At 38.0% G+C, this 19,221-nt stretch overlaps 1 protein-coding gene across 2 annotated transcripts in view; it reads left to right on the top strand.

Annotated features, from left to right (window-relative positions):
• Positions 1 to 19,221, top strand: part of LOC122070225 (MLO-like protein 1) — a 102,764-nt gene that overhangs the window by 66,700 nt on the left and 16,843 nt on the right. For both annotated transcript variants that reach the window (XM_042634351.1, XM_042634350.1), the window contains exon 10: positions 14,983 to 15,023. In XM_042634351.1, the coding sequence (XP_042490285.1) occupies positions 14,983 to 15,023 (41 nt within the window). The remainder of the gene's footprint in view (positions 1 to 14,982; positions 15,024 to 19,221) is intronic.

Genomic DNA, 19,221 nt, shown 5'->3' with positions numbered 1-19,221 from the left:
AGACCGTAATAGTATTTTCCAGACCCATGTGAAATGCAATGATCAACTGTTAACCTTGGTCATTGATGGAGGTAGTTGCACTAATGTTATCTCTGAAGACGTTCGTAAGCTGGGATTAAAGACAGAGCCACATCCAAAATCCCTACAAGGTTGGTTTGGTGAACAACACTAATCGTACGATCATGGATGAGTGTTGGTCACATGTTCTTTTGGTGGATTTAAGGATATAGTCCAATGTGACGTCCTCCCTCTAAAGGTGTGGCATATCATTCTTGGTTGACTGTGGTTGTTTGACAATAAAGAAAAACATTGTGGCTATGCCAACAATTATGCTTTCACGAACAACAACAAGACTATGGAGTTTCATCCTACCAAAGATCACCCAGAAATTAAGCTCAAGAAGATGGTGAGATCATTCCTCAAGAGCATATTCCTTCAGACGGTCTCCTTGGTCCTTTTCCTAACTTGACAGAATCGAGTTCTTTTCAAAGGAGAGTTGATGTAAATACAGCTGCACTGAACTAGTTGGACCAGCAGGACTGGCCTTGGAAGCTAAGAGCTAAAAAGAACCAGTCCAGCCTAGGGTTTTGGTCCAACAAGGGCTGGAAGTATTTTATTTTTGTAAGTCTTTATTTCCAAGTAATACCATGCGTAGGAGTAAGGAGTTAGTTAGGATTTGTTTCCTTTTAACTACTCTTTTGCCATTCACTCTTTGACTTACGTGCTCTCTTGTCGTAGTGGGCCCATAAAAAATTTGAATACAAACCTAGACAATGGATGTAGATCTTTCACTGGATATCCATCAGCAAATGTGACTGATACGAGAGAAGCTCGATGAGATTTAACGATATTGTAAGGACATCGAAGCCCAATCATTGGTTACATCTGAATGTATGCACTCTACCTTTAACTACTTGATCTCAGCTATTGAGCAACAGGTGAATGAGCCAGAAGCTGAGTAACTAATGATGGATGATGAGATGGTGTTGTTGGTTGTTGAACAACTTGTGGAAAAATTTAAATTGGCTGATCTCTTTAGTGAACCGATTGATTTTATTTTTTCAATTCACTACTTCACCAACGAACTTCATGTTGTGGATTTCATACCATTCGATCATGGTTTAATCGATGACTTTATATAGGCAAGGATGAATGCCGATGGATTGGTGCTGATTCTCCCACTCTTGGACAAATTTTTCTCAACACTGAGGGAATTGATGTAGGTGCACAATCATGGACCGATCCACACCGATCTTGATATCCAGATAGAGATGAACCAATCCAGTTTTGGTCTTTGCTAGTAGGATCTTTCAGGATTTTATTTCTATTTTCATACAATCTTTTATTTTTGGTTTTTTAAGTAGGGGATAGCTATTAGGTTTAGTTTCCAATAAATTTGTGTTTCAAAAAATTAGAGTAGGTTTCATTTTACATTGGATTTCTTTTTCTATTTGAATGCATGTAACTGGACAATTAGAGATCAGATTGAAAGGTTGAATTGAAATTGGTTTTGGTGAAGAGCCTACGGGCTAGTGTGCATGTGAGATTCTCTTCCACCCCACTCTTTCTCTTGTGTGAATCCTCTCTCCCTTCCCTGCAACTCTGGGTCATCTCAGGGATTCTTCCCTACCCCTATCGGCCCTCTATCACTTTGGATGAGATGTTACAATGGAGATGTTCCAGATTTTAAGAGCATATTTGATGTTACGAAGCTTTCTAGCAAGGGCGATGAGGGGGGAAGAGAAAGCGTGGATAAGGATGTCCCAAGCATATTTTAAAATGTTGAAGAATTAAATTATTTTAAGATGCTTTTCCTTAGAGGAGTTTAGAGTTGATTTTGTATTTCAAATCAAGCGAGAGGAGATCTCCAAAAGATACTACTTTTAGCTTTGTAGTCTTACAAATTATTGCAATAAACATTGGTGGAGGGCCAGTTAGAGGAAAGGGGGAAATCTGACATGAAACACAACAGTTAACAGGGCGACGGAAAGCACAAAAGAAGGGGGGGGGTGCTCACACACGTTACATAGGTTGACACGTACAAATTCAACTTCAATTCATAATTGAAGAGACTATCGTGGTTACACGGTATAAATAAAAGAAATCACAACACTCGTATTCTAATTCTAGAAGTGGAATGTAATGAAACTCTACTACTAGCCAAGGTTCGAAAACTCTCCAAAATCTCGGATATTTCGGTATTTATTTTTATTGAGATGAAATGGCATACAAAATATAAAAGTACATAATTTCAGTCATCTCGGTCAAATTCGGCATAAAAAATGCACTATTTTGTCAAAATTTCAGCCATCTTGGTCATTTCTTTTAGCTCATTTTGCTAATTTCGGCAACTTCAGCCATTGGCCCCCCAAAATGGCTAGCAAAACACATGGGGAAAACTACACCATTTTGCCGAAATTTCAACTTCAAAACAAAACGAGTTCTTGAACGTTGCTACTTGCTAGCCTATTCAAAGTTTCAAACTCAAAACAAGACTAGAAGATAAATCCAAATAAGTAAATATACTACTGATATCCTACTAGACTAAAGACCCAAGATTGGACCCAATCTTGATCCGGCTTCATGTTCAACCTTGTCCAAAGAAGTGTTCCTGCTTCAATTCCCTGATGTTGAGAAAAACTTGACCACGCATTTAGTAAAATTGTAGAAAGAGAAACTCATGAACAAGGGAAATCGGCTCCTTGTCTGCAACAAAATATAAAGCTTTGAGGTTGCATCCATGGTTGGAAAATCATGGGGAAGAACGAACTCAATGTGAACACTTGTTGCTATAGTAGAGTCTATTGTATATTTGTATCTTCACCCATAATAACCATCTCATCTCCTTTGGCCGTTATTCGTTGTCCCACATCCGAACTCTCTTCCTCTTGTGTTGATCCATTCAGTTTGTCCGATGGTTGCCACTTTCTTTGACTGTAAGCATATTTCATCAACCAATCCTTGAAAACAAATGTCTGGCGCAAGTAAAAGATTGTTGGGTGCACAAATTTTTATCACGATCAACACCACCATTTTGTTCTTCTGATCACTCTCGACCCAATTGAATAATGTGCTGAGAAGATTCTAATACTTCACAATAGGCACCATCACAATATTGAGAAACAGAAAGTTTGACAAATACATAATCTTCAGGCTTAATAATGATTTGGTTTGTATTTGATAGCATTTGTACCATAGATCGTGAGACAAAACTGCCGTTTTGCATTCATCAAGAAACAAATCAGCAAGCTTTCTGTTGGGCAAGTGAACTTTAAACATAAACACAAGGGAATACATGCCTAGGGCCTAACTGAACAATAGAAGGCTCAAAATAAAAGGAGTGGAAAACAGTAAATAAATGGAAGATCAACCATATGAGAAGGGACGAAGGAAGTGTGGTGTAATGTATTAGGGGAGAGGGTATACTTTGAACTAAACAAAAAAAAAGGACAAAGTGGAAATGAAGGGCACTAGAGGGGTATAAAAGGAAGGTTACCTCTTAAACACATTAACGTGGATGACATTGGAGGGGGTGATTCTGGAAAAATAAAATTAAGGTGTAAAGCAAATAGGACTAATGGGTGGTATTCTTTGAAAAACAACAAAATAAGGGTTTAAAAGGAGTAAAAGGTTGGGGGCAGGGGCACTATGGGAAATGGAAGGAAACTAAAGCTTAAAAAGCAATTAGGACGTTGAAAGAAGGGGAAGTGATGATGTAGTTGACCCCATGTATGGGCTTCACTATCGAAGGAGGAAGAAGGGAGCTGCTGGTTCCATCGAACCAGACCAGCCAGCCCCAACCCTGGCCATTCGAGCCAGCCCATTGAGCTGGCCAATTGAGTTTCTAGAAGGGCAGAATGTTTCTATTGATTTCTCCATAGCGGTAGGTTTTTGTTTTCTTGTGTTGACTGGTCAAAACTCAGCCTTCTAGCCTAGTTACTATTTGTTATTTTTCTTAGCAAACAAGTTGTTTCAATTTGGAAGGTTTGTTTCCTAATTGACTATTTTCGTTGTCCTAGAGCTTTCCTTTTCCATTGCTTACTATTTTGCAACAAGGCTGGTTAAAGCTATAAATAGGCCTTTACTTGTAAAAATTTGTTAACAGCTGAATTAATACTGTAATGCTTGGATAGATTAGAAGACCATCCAAGCTCCTTTATTTATAATAAAAAGAGGAGACATAATTACAATACTGCCCACCCATAACAACTGACCATTAATTATAGTTGGTGAAGGGGGAATTCCCAGGAATGTCCCCTACGGCACCCTTATGACATAATTCATCACTTCCCCTCAAGTTGGAGCATTGATGTCACACATGCCTAACTTGACTAAAATCGGATGAAAAAACTTCCCTACTTTCCCCTTTGTGAATACATCAGCTAACTGATTATTGGACTTCACATGGGAAACACAAATCAGTCCATTATCCAACTTCTCCTTGATGAAATGTCTGTCGATCTCCACATGCATGGTACGGTCATGTTGTACTGGGTAACTGGGTTGTGGGCAATGCTAATAGTAGCCTTGTTATCACAGTATAACATCAAAAGGAGACAAACGTAAACACCAAGGTCTTGTAGTAAGCTTCTAAGCCATAACAACTCAAAAATCCCTAGTGCCATAGTTTGGAGCTCTGCTTTAGCATTGGACCTTGCCACCACGTTTTGCTTCTTGCTGCATTGAGGGACAATATTCGCACCTACAATAGAAAAATATCCTAAAATAGAATTATTGTCAGGAGATCCGGCCCAATCAACATATGTATAAGCCTCAACTTGAAGGTGATCATTAGGAGACAAAAGAATCCATTTTCCCAGAGCTAACTTCAGTAACAAAGAATATGAAGGGCAACATCCATATTAGAGGAATAAGGATCATGTATGAACTCACTCACTAGACTCACGACAATAGCAATGTCAGGCCATGTATGCTGATAACTACCCTTGTCAACAGGTCACACTCCTTATCCTTGAGTCTTGTATTGGCATTTATAGGTATATTAGAAGGATGACAACCTAATAATCCAGTTTCAGACAACATATCGAGGATAAACTTCCTTTGGGAGAGAAAGACGCCTTTTGTAGACCGAGCAACTTCAATCCCAGTTAAGTATCTTTAGTATTCCAAGATCTTTATTTCAAACTCCCGTCCAAGAAAAGCCTTCAGATGACACACCTCATCATCATCATTTCTGATTACCACGATATCATCAACATAGACTATGAGAATGGTGATCCTATCACTAAATATTTTTATAAAAACAAAGTGTGGTCAATATTGCTCTGCTTATAACCCACAAAATCCATAGCCTTGTGAAACCTGTCGAACCATGCTCGAGGTGACTGCTTCAAGCCATAAAGTGCGCACTTCAATTTATAGACCTTACCCTGGGTTTTTTTTTCATAAGAATAACCTAATGGGATATCCATGTATACTTCCTCCTCAAGCTCTCCATTAAGGAAAAAATTCTTCACATCAACTTATTGTAGATCCCATCCTAGATTCATAACACATGACAATAACACCCTAACAGTGTTTAGTTTGGAAACTGGAGCAAAGGTCTCCTAGTAGTCAATTCTAAATGTCTGGGTGAACCCTTCAACCACAAGTGTCTAGCTTTGTACCTATGTACTGTGCCATCCACCTACTGTTTAACCACAAATACCCATCTTGCAACCAATCGATCTTTTTCGCGTGAGGAAAAACTACAAGATCCCATGTACAGTTCTTTTGTAAGGCTTTCATTTCTTCCATCATTGTTTCCATCCATTTTTCATCTCTAAGAGCTTCTTGTCAATTTTGAGGAATGTGAACAGAAGAGAGAGAAGAAACGAAGGCACTATAGGAGTAGAAAGAGAATCATAAGAATCAACATGAGATATGGGATGTTGAGTACAAGTTCTAGTGCCTTTACAAAGGGCAATAGGTAGCTTAAGAAAAGAAACTATACTAGATGAAGTATCAAGCTCTGGAGTAGGCTCTGAACTCAAGGATGTCGATGGGATGTGCAGAGGTGTTGTAGTGGTAATGGTCTCAAGTTGCTTGTTTTTGGTGCGAGTTCTCCAATAGACTTGAAGAGGGGAGTCACCTGTTAACTTCATTTCAACTCAATAGTCTGTTCCTATTGAGGTTGAGCCATATTCGTGCCAGCCTCCTCTTGATCTGGAGCAGCGTCAGAGGATGATGGTGGATACAATGGCAGAGCAAGCATAGACACATCCTCAATGGTGACACCATACTCCGATTACTCCCCTTAAGATGGCATTATGAATAGTAGCCAATGGTCTCATGAAATATAACATCTATAGTGACCACAATACCTCGAGTGTGTGGATGATAACACTTGTAACCTTTATGAGATGATTGACCACAATATCATGGTGTGACCACAATACCACGGTGTTCCTGTACATTTATTTCTCCTCCACCACCAGCATCACCATCTTTGGTTTGATCATCATCACTTTCTTGTTAGATTCCACTATATGCAGCACCTGACCTCGTACTCCTAATGAGACTATCATTGGAGCTACTGTCATCCTTTTGTACATCTGATGGTGCTTGTGTTTCATCATCAAATGGCAAATCTTCAAATATCTCTCTAACGGTGTCCTCTATAAGTAGATCAGGTGTGGTTTCTCATCGATCTTCAGACAATTGATCCATTACCAAAACCTTTTCGGTGTCCTCAATCCATCCCCTAAGTGGATCTTCATCGTTGGGTATGTGGGTGATATCGATTGGGTTGACATCAATTTCATACTTTAATCTCTCCAACTCTAAGTATTTCATTTTCAGATTCATGTTGTAGACTTCTTAAGCTTCTCATAACTCAAACGATTTTGAGGTTTGATGTGTATCAATCCAAATGTACTCCAGTGACGTTTGCAACAACTTGAGAATTCCATGCATGATAATATTTTCATTGTGATCGGCCTCCAGTTTGGAGCGCTCCATCCATAATTGAGCCACCAATAAGTTGCTCAAGGATAATTATAACATTAAAAGTTTGAAATAAATTTGAAATTTAGGATAGCTTATTAAACCCAACTGACTAGGATGTTGTGTTCCTCTACAACAGATAGCTAATTGATCGGCAAACCCACGAGTGGCCTCCCGGAAGTACTTCTGTCATAACCAAAACCCAGATACAGGTAAGGGTACAGCCCTCGCGGGCAGTTGATCAAATGATCAATAAAATTCACCAAAGTCAAGCTTATTAGAACTCGTAAAAATTCAAGTCTCAACAAAATAAAATAACTAAATCATAAATAAGATATCCCAAAAATACCTACTGATGACAATCTAAGGTGATTGCCAAAATTTAAATTCAAAATCACTCTATCAGAGTTTACATGAAGCATCATCGTACTACAATCATTTACTAAAGTAATAATAAACTAAAAGAAACCTTCGGCAATCATTTACTAAAGTAATAATAAACTAAAAGAAACCTTCGGGTCACCCTCAAACTCGCTGCATCTCGTACCACCAATCTAGTCCTCTGTAATGTCATATTAAATGGAGTGAGCTAACAGCCCAATAAGATAGAATGTAATAAGCGAACAACACAGAAACAACAACGATTAAATGATTACTTTTAATTTTCAAAATTATCCTTATAATAAAACACAACCATTTGCAACAAAAATCCCATTTTCACACTTAGCTGGCATTGGGGGGAAAGAGCTAATACTTTTCTTGGATATGAGAGGGAAACTCGGCCCCAACAAATCACACAATCGTATAGATGTCACCACATTGTGACTAAATATACACCACTATGGACAATAACTATATGTCCCACAGCTGAACAGAACACCCTTCTCTGGTCCGGTACGGAGCAGTCCACTTGCCCTCACACACTTTCACAATTTCACATTCTCACAAAATCACATTTTAGTCACAATGTAGAAACACGAATTATATTTTTAAATATTTAAAACATCCACATTTACTCAAGATCCCTTTCAGCATAATTTAATATATACCACATTACCACGTAACACAAGCCAAATATGAATATAACTTAGTCTCTACATATAAGTGAATACAATATCAATCATAAGGTTACAACATTCAACAAGCCATTACAGTCATCTCATGCAAACACTAGTCAAACACACCACATGCCTGTGCTGTATACTTACTACAGTCCACTTACCTCTGTTTGCAAAAATGTTATCTCCACCCTCTGAGTCCCAAGTGTCCAGGAGGTCCCAATTTGAAATTAATAATACCCTATATTAATTACTATCTTGCCCAATATTTGGGTCCCATAATAGGTTCCAAGTAAATAACCCCATGTAATGATCTTAGTTTCATTTGGGTTCCATATTGGGTCCCAAGAAAAAGATCCAATTAGTTTAATTTGGGTCCCTAGAAGAACCCTAACATTATTGAGGGTGAGAAGTCCAAGTGGATCATTAATGAATAAAATCAGGTTTGGTTTGGGTCTCATATTGAGTCCCAAAAGAAGAAACCAACAACTATTTGGAATTAGGGATAACAAAACCCATTCAAGAATCTTCCTTAGAAACTAAGAAACCGATTGAAATTAAGGTGTAACCTATTCAAGAAACTAAGAATAAAAGGAGAAAGAATCAGTACCTGAAGTAAGCAGAATAAATTAGTGAAGTAGGCACAATTTTCCCCTTCTACGATCCCCTTTCTTTCCCTTTCTTTCTTTTCTTTTCTTCCTTTCTCACGATCCTCTTCTTTTATAGCTCACAATCCCCTTTCTCCTACTCCCTCACAGTCATAACTTTCTCCCTCTTTCTTTCCCTCTCTCTCTCTCTCTCTCTCACGACTCTTTCTTTTTTCCCTTTTATTTATCTCTCTCCTCTCTCATGTCTCTCTCCTTTCTCTTATTTTCCCTTTTTCTCTCTCCTTTTGTCTTACGGATCTCTCTTATACCTTCTTTTTCTGTCTCCTCTCACCTATCTCTCTTCAAAAAAATATTTTAAATAAAAAGAAAAAAAGGATTTCATTTAAATAAAATTACTACTAACAAGATTTGAACCTAGGACCTCTAGTGAGACAAGGTACTAACCACTAAGCTAACTCATTAAGTCATTAAATAGAGCCTAACTTTAAATATTTAAGTGAGATTAGAAAATAAAACAAAAGAGATATCTATTATAAGGTTCCAAAATTTGGGGCATTACAACTTCATCTATAAAGGTATTAAAATATTAATACGCCACCTATTGTATTAAACATTTACCAACACAAATGCCCTGACCCCATGCCCCCTTCTCCCCCCGCCGGCGACAACCAATGGCCACCCATAGTCCCAGACTCTCCTTCCTCTTCCACCCCCCTTCCCTCCCTTCCTCTCGACAGTTGCCCCTAGAATTCTGTTGTACCTTCCTCTAGCTCCCCTCCCTCCTCTCAGCCTCCCACCGTTGGCCACTCTGTTTTCTTCCACCCTCCCTCCTCCCTTAACTCCATCCCTGTTGGTCTCTTCCCCCCTGGGCTCCTGAAATCTAAGATCAGAGTGGAGTTGGTGAAGTTGAAGGTGTGATTGAAGGTGAAGTTGGTGATCATCTTGGCATCAGAAACTAGTTTATGCACTTTGGACATTTCACCGATGTCTTTGAACATCAAATCAATACAGTGGGCTGCACAAGGTGTCCAATATAGGGTGAGGTATTTCAACATAAGCAAGTACCTACCTTTCTGAAATTTTCAGCATTATCGCTCACTATCTGGACAACATTTTCTGGCCCTATCTCTACCATAACTTGATCCATTAATCTGAACAAATAAATTGCCTCCTTGATATTTTTAGATGTGTTGAAAGACTTGTGAAAGAATGTTTTTCCATCGCAATATACGAGGAAGTTAATGATGAACTTCTTCGTCGGTCCACTCCACCCATCACATATAATGATTACTTATATTTGAACTCTTCAATACACGCATCCACCTCTTTCACAATAGCAATCAAGTAAGGCCCAAAAATTTCATAAGGTGCGGGTGGCTTAACATTTTTCCCACATGACTGAATCTCCTTAACTATGGCTTTTAAATATGGATCTTTGGCTTTGTGGGGTGGAATCATAGAACTGTAGAACCACCTGAAAGCTCTCTTCTATTCTTTGTTGGCCTTCATCCTTCTCTTTATAGGGTGCATGACTCATGTTTTTAATATCTGGGTTCCTTTTTCCTTACCCTTACCACTTTTTGTAAACTTGTCAAACATGCCTTTCACATTGGCTGCTCTACTAAGGCCAATAGGATTCTCGCGCTTACCCTTATCTACAATTGGAGGACAAAAGGAGCCAACACCTAGCTCAACAATAACCGGGCCACTACGTGCTGGTCTTACAGATTGACTTTTTCTCAACTGCTCATCTTTCCGTTCTTTTTCTCTTGCTTATTCTCTTGATACATGCATGGGTTATGCAAATTGTTGATCTTCATCCTCTGCCTTCATATCGGATCCTACATAATCCTCAGGATCCCTTAGATTGTCAACCACCCTATCCTCTTCAATAGTTTATTTCGCTTTATCTCTACTCCCCTTTAAGTGCTTCCTCATTGCTTAGCTTACTTCATTAGGGCACTTTATACGCTTGGCAACATTTAAAAACCCTCCTGCCAGGTGTTGTTTATGTTTGGTAATTTCACCTCCAAGGTGGATGGTATCACAGTAGTTGCATGTTTCCACAACCTATTATTACTCACCTTCTTGGCTATATCCCATCCAATATCCCTTGTCCTTCCTTTATGTGCCATCTTCCTAAAAAGTTACATAATGAAACATAACATAATTATGTCAATATCAATGTGTATGATGCACTTTAATAGTTACCAAAGCATGTTGAACTAATTTAAAATCATTAAGTTAATAAACTACTATGTTTTTGAAAATAAAATTTGTCATAATGTAGAAAAATGATTAAAAGGTGGTTCAATCAAAAGATTCAAAACTTGGTGCTGGATTTGGTAAATTATATGTTTTTTTTTAAAACTAGAATGAGCATTTTTTTTCTAAAGCTAGAATGAGCATTTATTAAAATTTGACATAATTTGACTTTTTTTTTTTTGTATTTTTTCTAATTTTAATTGATTTTCAGAATTATAAAAAATAAAAAATATGATTCTTTTGAGAAAAATCAAATTTTTTTTTTTCAGAAGTTGTAGATTTATTGTTTGTATACAACATATAAAATATTCACTTTGGATAAACAACTTGCGATAGATCTAAGAAAATTAGAAAAGTTTGAAACCTTCACTTTTTTTGGTAAAAGGTTTGAATCTAAGTTCAAATCAAGTTTTTCCTTTAGATTCATGGTCACATAATACTTTTAGATCATAAATGCATGTTCTAGAAACAGAAACCATAGATAATAAGCGGGATTTGGAAAAAAAAAAGAGTAGGGGTTTATGAAGAACTCACTCAAAAAAGTGATATTTTCTCGAACAGATTCAAATGAGGCTTGCATCCTTGCTTCACTCAACTTTAATCCTTGATTTATAGCCCTTTTTGGCAATAGCGAGAATCCTCACCTTGACTTTGGGATTTGTTAGAGAGAAAATAGGATAGAAGCAAAGAAGAAACAACTCTTCTGCTGAAAAAATCGTGTTATGCAGAAAATAGGAGCATTTTGGCCCTTTTAAGTGTGTATCAATACGTATCGGTAGCGTATCGTACCGATAGAGTGAGTAAAACAAAGTTTCGTGGGGATTTGTATGTATCGATATGTATTGGTAAGTATTGGTAGTACCAGTAATTATATGTATCATTATGTATTGTACAATACAGTATGATACATATCGATACTCAAAAATTTTAAAGAAGTCCATGCACAGTATTGGTGGTATCATATCGATGGGTATCGATACTGATACTGTACTACTCACCGATACTTTAAACCACGGCTTTTGGATGGTTATTTAGAGACCTGCTGCTCTAGATCTTTGTAGGTTAATAGTTCCCAGCTTTGTGTAATTAAATAGCCATTACAGATAAATAGCTAACCTAACCAGGTTTTACATTTTCAGACGTTGGAGAAAACGTGTAAACCCTTCTTAACTCCATTGAAATCATCTTCTACCAAAGCCATACCTTTCAAATTAGCCTTCCCCACATTTCCCAATAATCCTATACACTCAGATCCAATATCTCTGCTAGTTTCTCAGTCCATAAGCAAAAAAAAAAATCGCTTCTACTGACTACATGTTTAATATAATCCAGAACTGAAACAGATTCAGCATACCTGAACTAAAAATACCCCCTTGAGTTCTGCATACATTAATCCTTACCTTATAGTAGAATGATCTTAGAATGGTCGAACCCTTAGGGTGCCCTACTCCTACATCCCAAGTGCAAAAGAGAAATTAACTTTACAACCAATCACAGCCCACATATGCCAGTATGAATAAGGCCCCATTGCACATAAAGATGAGCAAAGATAGAACTGACTAGAAACTTGAAACCACAACTCTCCAGAATAGCTGGGCAACATAAATGCAAACGGAAATCAATGATATCACTAAACATTATGAAGCAAGCCACAATGAAGCCACAACCTGAAATTAAACCCATTCTTTTTAAAAAGAAACCCTAGAAATCAAAAGCCTTACTTGATCTGTTGGAGGGATTGAAGATACCCACCGAGGATGCTGTGAGAAGACCTTAGTTCGAGAAATGGTCATGGTTCCTTGGTTTTCTGCACCCAAAAATAAAAAAAATAAAAACCATATGATGCTGTGAGAAGAAGAAAAATGCCCAAATCTGAGCAATGTTTTTTGGTTCCTTGGTTTTCTATGGATGAAACATGGTTAACCTTAACCATGTGTCAACATTTCCATTTTTTTCTTTTTATTTTTGTCTGGATCATTTCACTAAAATGAAAAAACGAATGGCCGACACCAAACGATAGATTCCGTTTATGTGTTCCCAACTTCCCATAAAACGAAAAAACGCATAAAACGAAAAAACGCCAAAAACGTTCTAATAGATGAATATCAAATGCAGCCCAACTCTAAAACTGGAATACGATGAAACAACACTACTAGCTAGTCCATTTAAAGTAAAACAAAAGAGTAGAAGATAAATCCAAATAAATAAATAGACTACTAATGGCTTACTAGAGGTGCGTTAGGTAGGCAGTCGACACTTAACATATCTAGCCATTCACCTTTTGCATGAATCCTTTTTTGTTTTATAAGCTCTCTTTTCTTCTGATTTCATGTCTTATTGACCTGTTGCGAATGTAGTATACAAGCATAGGGTCAGACTTGCTACCTGGAACATTGGCTTCTTAACGGGCAAATGCATGGAGTTGATATATGTCATGAGGAGAAGAAGGATTAATATTACATGAATTCAAGAGACAAGATGGAAGGGTAAGAAAGCTAAGGATTTAGATGACTTCAAACTTTGTTACTCGGGAGATCATAGCCATAGAGGTGGAGTGGGCATTGTATTGGACAAAGACCTAAATAATGATGTGGTGGATGTGAGGAGAGTGGGAGATAGGATCATTGCAATCAAGATGATATTGGAGAAAGAGTTTGCCAACATAATTTGCGCTTATGCTCCCCCAGTAAGGTTGGATGAAGCGTGTAAAGTACAATTTTGGGAAGATATGGATGGATTAGTGCAAAGCTTTTGCCATGATGAAAAGATTATCTTAGGAGGTGATCTCAATGGACATGTTAGAAAGGATCGGTGAGGATATGAAGATGTACATGGAGGATATGGTATTGATGAGAGGAACGAGGAGGGGATTTCAGTTTTAAACTTTGCGGGAGCCTACCCCTTGTGAACACATTTTTTTGAAAAGAGAGAGGAACACCTTATTACCTACAGAAGTGGACGCCATTTCAGCCGAATTGACCTCTTCCTAATCCAAAGGTCTGATAGATTGTTGTGTTAAGGTTATACAGGCTGAGAGTTTAACCTCTCAACATAAATTGGTGGTCTTGGATATGCAATTTTGTTTACAGACTTGTAAGACGAGGAAGCCGGTTTGCCCTAAGATTATTTGGTGGAGACAAAAAGAAGACGTTCATGATACTTTTACTGATAAAGTGGTTAAACATGGAAAGTGGGACAGTGAGGGAGACTCCAGTAAGATGTGGACCAAGATGATAGGCTGTGTTAAAAAGGTTGCTATGGATGTGTGGGAAAAATAGGAGGGATAAGGTAATGAATGAACAAATTAGAGCAGATTTTGGGGTTGCCCCAATTCTTGATAAGCTTCAAGAATGTCGTTTGAGGTGATATGCTCATGTTCAACGAAGGCCATCAGATGCTAAGGAGGACTGATCTGATTTAGATAGAAGGACCCAAAAGAGCTAGAGGTAGACCGCAAATTACCATAGGATAGGTAGTGAGGAAAGACATGCAAAAATTAGGCCTTTTCTCGAATATGGTCTCGAATAGAGCAGATTGGAGGGCTAGGATCTAGGTAGTGGACCCGCTTTAGCTGTGTTCTACTTCGTTAGTGTTATCACTAATTTGTTTCCTTTAACCCCTACTTTTTTTTTTCCTTGGCTTTGCTTGGATCCATGTAGCCGACCCCATTAAGTTGGGATAAGGCTTTGTTATTGTTGTTGTTGTTGTACTAATATCTTAGTAGACCAAAACCCAAGATTGGACCCGGGTCTTGATCTGGGTTCGGAAACAGGTTCAACCTGGTCCAAAGAGGTGTTTCTGCTTCAAACATTCTGACAACCAATTTCACTGTGACATCTATCACTTCAGTAGGAAAGAACATTGAACGGAAGTTTCTTTTTAATTTTTTCGATAAATTATTGTAACAAGAGAGTTTTTACAGGTTCAACCATTTTTTTTGATGAAGCCTGATGTGTGTCAACAAAATATTAAGTAGAACAAGTTGTATTTTGATTTACAATGTAACTTCTATTGGTCCTATTCAATACCCATTGTATCTGTTCTTAACTGGTTGGCTGAAGATTGTAAATATTAAAGGCTGTTGTATTCATTATTATTTTTTGCAGGTTGGCATACATATTTTTGGATAGCATTTATTCCTTTCATTGTAAGTAAAATGATCCATCTTTTAATTTTGGCTTACTTGGTATGCATAATGATGTAGACATGTGTCTAGTTGTGCACTGCATATGACATGTCATACCTCATGTGATTATTAAGATTTATGCTGCAGTAGATTCTCTCAATTACAAGGATGCAATGCTGGTTTCTGTGATCAGTATCTGATGTGAAATATCTGCAAGCTTGTTGCAATTATACTCGAATCTAATCAACTCAACTCAACTCAACTCAACTCAGCTTTATCCCAACTAAATGGGGTCGGCTACATGGATCCATTTTCTCTATTCAACTCTATTTAAAGCTGTGCTTGTTACTGCCTAAGCTATGCTTGTCTTTCCTTACCACTTCTCCTAAAGTCATTTTAGGCTTATTCTTTGGCTCTTTTATCTACTTTAATCTAAACCAAAACACCACTTCGTATTGGAACATCCAAAGGCCTCTGTTTCACATGCCCATCCCACCTCAAACGACTTTTCCATGTCGTATTGTGTATCAGAGCTTATGATTTATCCATTGTGAATACTTTCTTTGAAAAAAGAGAGGATCATTTAGTTACCTACAAAAGTGGGCATCATTTGAGCTAAATAGATTTCTTCCTAACTCAAGGGAGATCGGCATTACCTTGCTTGTATCCCATTGAGACCATAACCTTGTGAAAGAGACCAAACCATGCTCTGGGAGGCTACTTCAGCCCATACATTTTTTTTTTTTTTTTTTTTTTTTTTTCAATTTGCATACCTTCCCCTGAGTCTCTTTGCGTGAATAATCTGGAGGGATGTCCATGTACAGTTCTTCCTCAAGTTCTTTGTGAAGGAAGGCATTTCTTACATCAAGTTGTTGCAAATCCCACCCCAAGTTAGCAACAAATGAGATAATAACTCTAACGGTGTTCATCTTGGCAACCGGTGCGAACATCTTTTGGTTGTTAATTCCATAGGTTTGAGTAAAACCTCTGGATACCAATTAGCTTTGTACCTGTCCATAGTTCCATCGGCCTTTTGTTTGACTATAAACACCCGTTTGCATCCCATTGCCTTCTTATGAGGTGGAAGAGATATCAACTCCCACGTGTCATTCTTTCTAAGAGCCCTCATTTCTTCATACATGGTAGGAAGGAGATAGGGAGTCGTAAAACATAACATTGGAATTAGGATGTTGAGTACAGGTCCTACTTCTTATACAGATAGCAATAAGGAGATCAAAAGACGTGTCACACCCCACCTTTACCAGGGTTCCAAAATGTGACTAGGATGCCTACCAAAATCCTAATTAACCTTCCAGGATCTATTATGCAGTACCTTGACGTCACAATTACATACAATGATTTCCAAATAGACAGTGGTGAGGTAATTTATAAATATACAAGTAAACGTAAACTGGTGATTCTAGGTGCTAGCTTATATACACAAAATTATTCCGTTCAAGTAACCTAAGACATATATATATATATATATATATAATGATAATTACATTCAGAATATACAAAATATCCAAAAAGCCATAAACAACATCATCCTCAAGTTGCACTGTATGCACAACCGTCACAAACACAGTCTAGAGGCACTCCTGCAAATAATATCAGATTTTGACGAAGAACTATTGAGATAGGAAAATTAGGGTCTGGGAGAAAACTCTAATTATCAAAGAAGAGGGGAGATTATAGAGAGACTTGGTAGATGGGACCACAAGTTTGGTTGATTTTCTTTGCAATGGTGATGATGATCTCCTAAAAAATTCAGCCTGTTCTGAGGAGGGAGTCCCATAAATTGTTTTAGTTAAGGTTTAGTAAAAATCAATAGTGTAGATATTCAATTTTGCAAGTGATGATGAGTCCTTCTAGGTACCTGTACTTGATCTTGAAGAGGTAGAGGTGTGTTCTTTAAAGAGGAAGAAACCACACTCTCTAAAAATAGAAGAATAAAAAATCGTAGAGGGTGAAGAACCCTAATTTTCTTGCAAGGGTTTTGGGTTTTGGTTCATGAGGTAGGGTATAGGACAGCCACTGGATTCGTAGGAATTACCTCATTAGTGTTGTCCTATGGTAGGTTAATGGGACAAAGGTAGGAGAGGATGGAGGTTAACAAAGGTGATGGAGGTATGCGATTCGTGAAGGAGCAAGAAGAAGCGGCTGAAAACTGAAAACCTAGATCAGAAATTAGGCTTTGATACCATGTTAACAAGATGAATGGGAGAATGCTTGCGTATCTTGTACTGATCACACAAGTACTCTATTTAGAATATAGAATCATGATAGTCATGATAGGAGTACAAATCAGAAAATAAAACATAATCACAAGAATAACCCCCATCCAGCCACCCCCACTCTAACTAGGGTTGGTGCAGGGGGGGAAGCCCCAATGTGCCCCTGCGGCACACTTATTCTAATGGGAATATTTTGGAGTGTGGACATATCCCTAACAGTAGATGCTCTAGAAATGACACTAAACCTTGATCCAACATAAAATCAAAGGTTTAACAGGAAAAATGAGTGTTGAAATTTTGAGGCATTTTGTCGAAATTGGGGGTATATATGTGGGTGAAAGAACACTGTATGAGAGGGTGCTTTTCTTCAGCGCCCTGGGGGCGAGGGGCAGCATTGTCTTTTTGCGTTCCCTGTCTCTAGGCGTTTCTTGCGCCAGTGGGATAGGGTTCTTTTCCCCTATATATATCACTGTTGGGTTTCTGTAATTTTGCCAAAACATTTTGGTGAAATTTAGAAGTCTTACTAAATGGACTTCATTTTGTTTTGGTTTTGGCTCCAAAATGAAACATTTCTCTGAAATTGGCGCAAAATGTCCGCCATTTCAAACCATGAACACTAGAATTTCACCTATGTTTCATAGCATCTAACTTTTTATCTGTTCGGATATTGGTTATGTTTTTTTTTTCTTTTTGGGATGAATAAATAATTCATTATCAAGCGAATAGGAAGAATATACAGGGAAAAAAGAAGGGGAGGAGAAGGTTTAAGCCAACAAGGAGAAGCCAACTCAAAGTAAAACAACCCAAGAGCCTAAACAAATATCAAATCAAAATACAACCACCAAAACTAAGTTGAAATAACCTAGAGGGGGGTGAATAGGTTATACTAGTGGAATTTTAATTCTTTTCAAAATAATGTCCCAAGCGTGATTGTAAATGAGAAATGCGGCATAAGATAGAACAAGCATAATCACACAACACTGAGAATTATAGTGATTCGACTCATCCTGAGTCTAGCCCAGTCCCTACAAAATCCTCTTGTAAGGTATTCCACTAGCTTTCCCTTTCAATACAGTAGGTAGGGAAGAAACTTTTACAATCTTTTTACGGATAAGAGTATCCTTACAAATCTCTTTTACAGGCAGAGAGACACCTTTACAATCTCCTTTAAGGTAGAGAGACACCTTACTCTTTTAAGGATAGGAGGATCCTTACACAAATCCTAGGTACAATCGAGGAATTAATGTAAAACAATAAAGTAGATAGTGGAATAAGAGGGTTACCTCTGGTGCGGTGCAAATGATGAATATGAAATGAAATGATGCACCTTATAAGTCTTCTCTTTAGCTTTGACTTGCACAATGAGAATGGAAGACTTTTGACGGAGACTTGAGCTCTTCTATATAATATTGCGAAGATCAAGACGCTAGTAGAAGGCTATTGACTCTTAAATCTCTTTAGAATGTGCTCTTATGCTTAGGAATTGTTAATCTTTAATTAAGAGTATCATAGGTATTTATAGGTGAGCTTAGGTGATCATTTTAGGCAGCAAATCAGGCTCTAACGGTCATATTCTGGGTCCACCAGTCAAAATGATAGCCGATCGACAAGAAAAAGCTGTTGGAGTTCGAAACTAGCCCCTGGAGTTGCTCCAGGCATGTGCCGATCGACCGGCTATGGCCTCGGACAGTTCCGGTTGACCGGGGCTTCCAGCCGGTCGACTGCCTACAGTTCTGTCTGAAATTTGACAGACAACTATCATACTGACCAGTCGCCAGTAATTCGGCCATAAATTTTCAGTCTGACTTCGGATTGACCTGATTCAAGTTGCGTTGGAATCGTGACTCAATTTCCTACAACTTTCATGAAGGGTCCATCTCCTGATACTAACTCTGAGGTTGCCAAAAATGCCGTTGAGTCTGGTTATTGTGTTTTTCACCGAATATCACTAGTACATATATTTCTTAATATGTTCTACACCA

Source organism: Macadamia integrifolia, unplaced genomic scaffold (genome assembly GCF_013358625.1).
Source record: "Macadamia integrifolia cultivar HAES 741 unplaced genomic scaffold, SCU_Mint_v3 scaffold86, whole genome shotgun sequence".
NCBI lineage: Eukaryota > Viridiplantae > Streptophyta > Magnoliopsida > Proteales > Proteaceae > Macadamia > Macadamia integrifolia.
The sequence above is the reverse complement of the archived record's forward strand: the minus strand, read 5'-3'. Positions and strand labels throughout refer to the sequence as shown.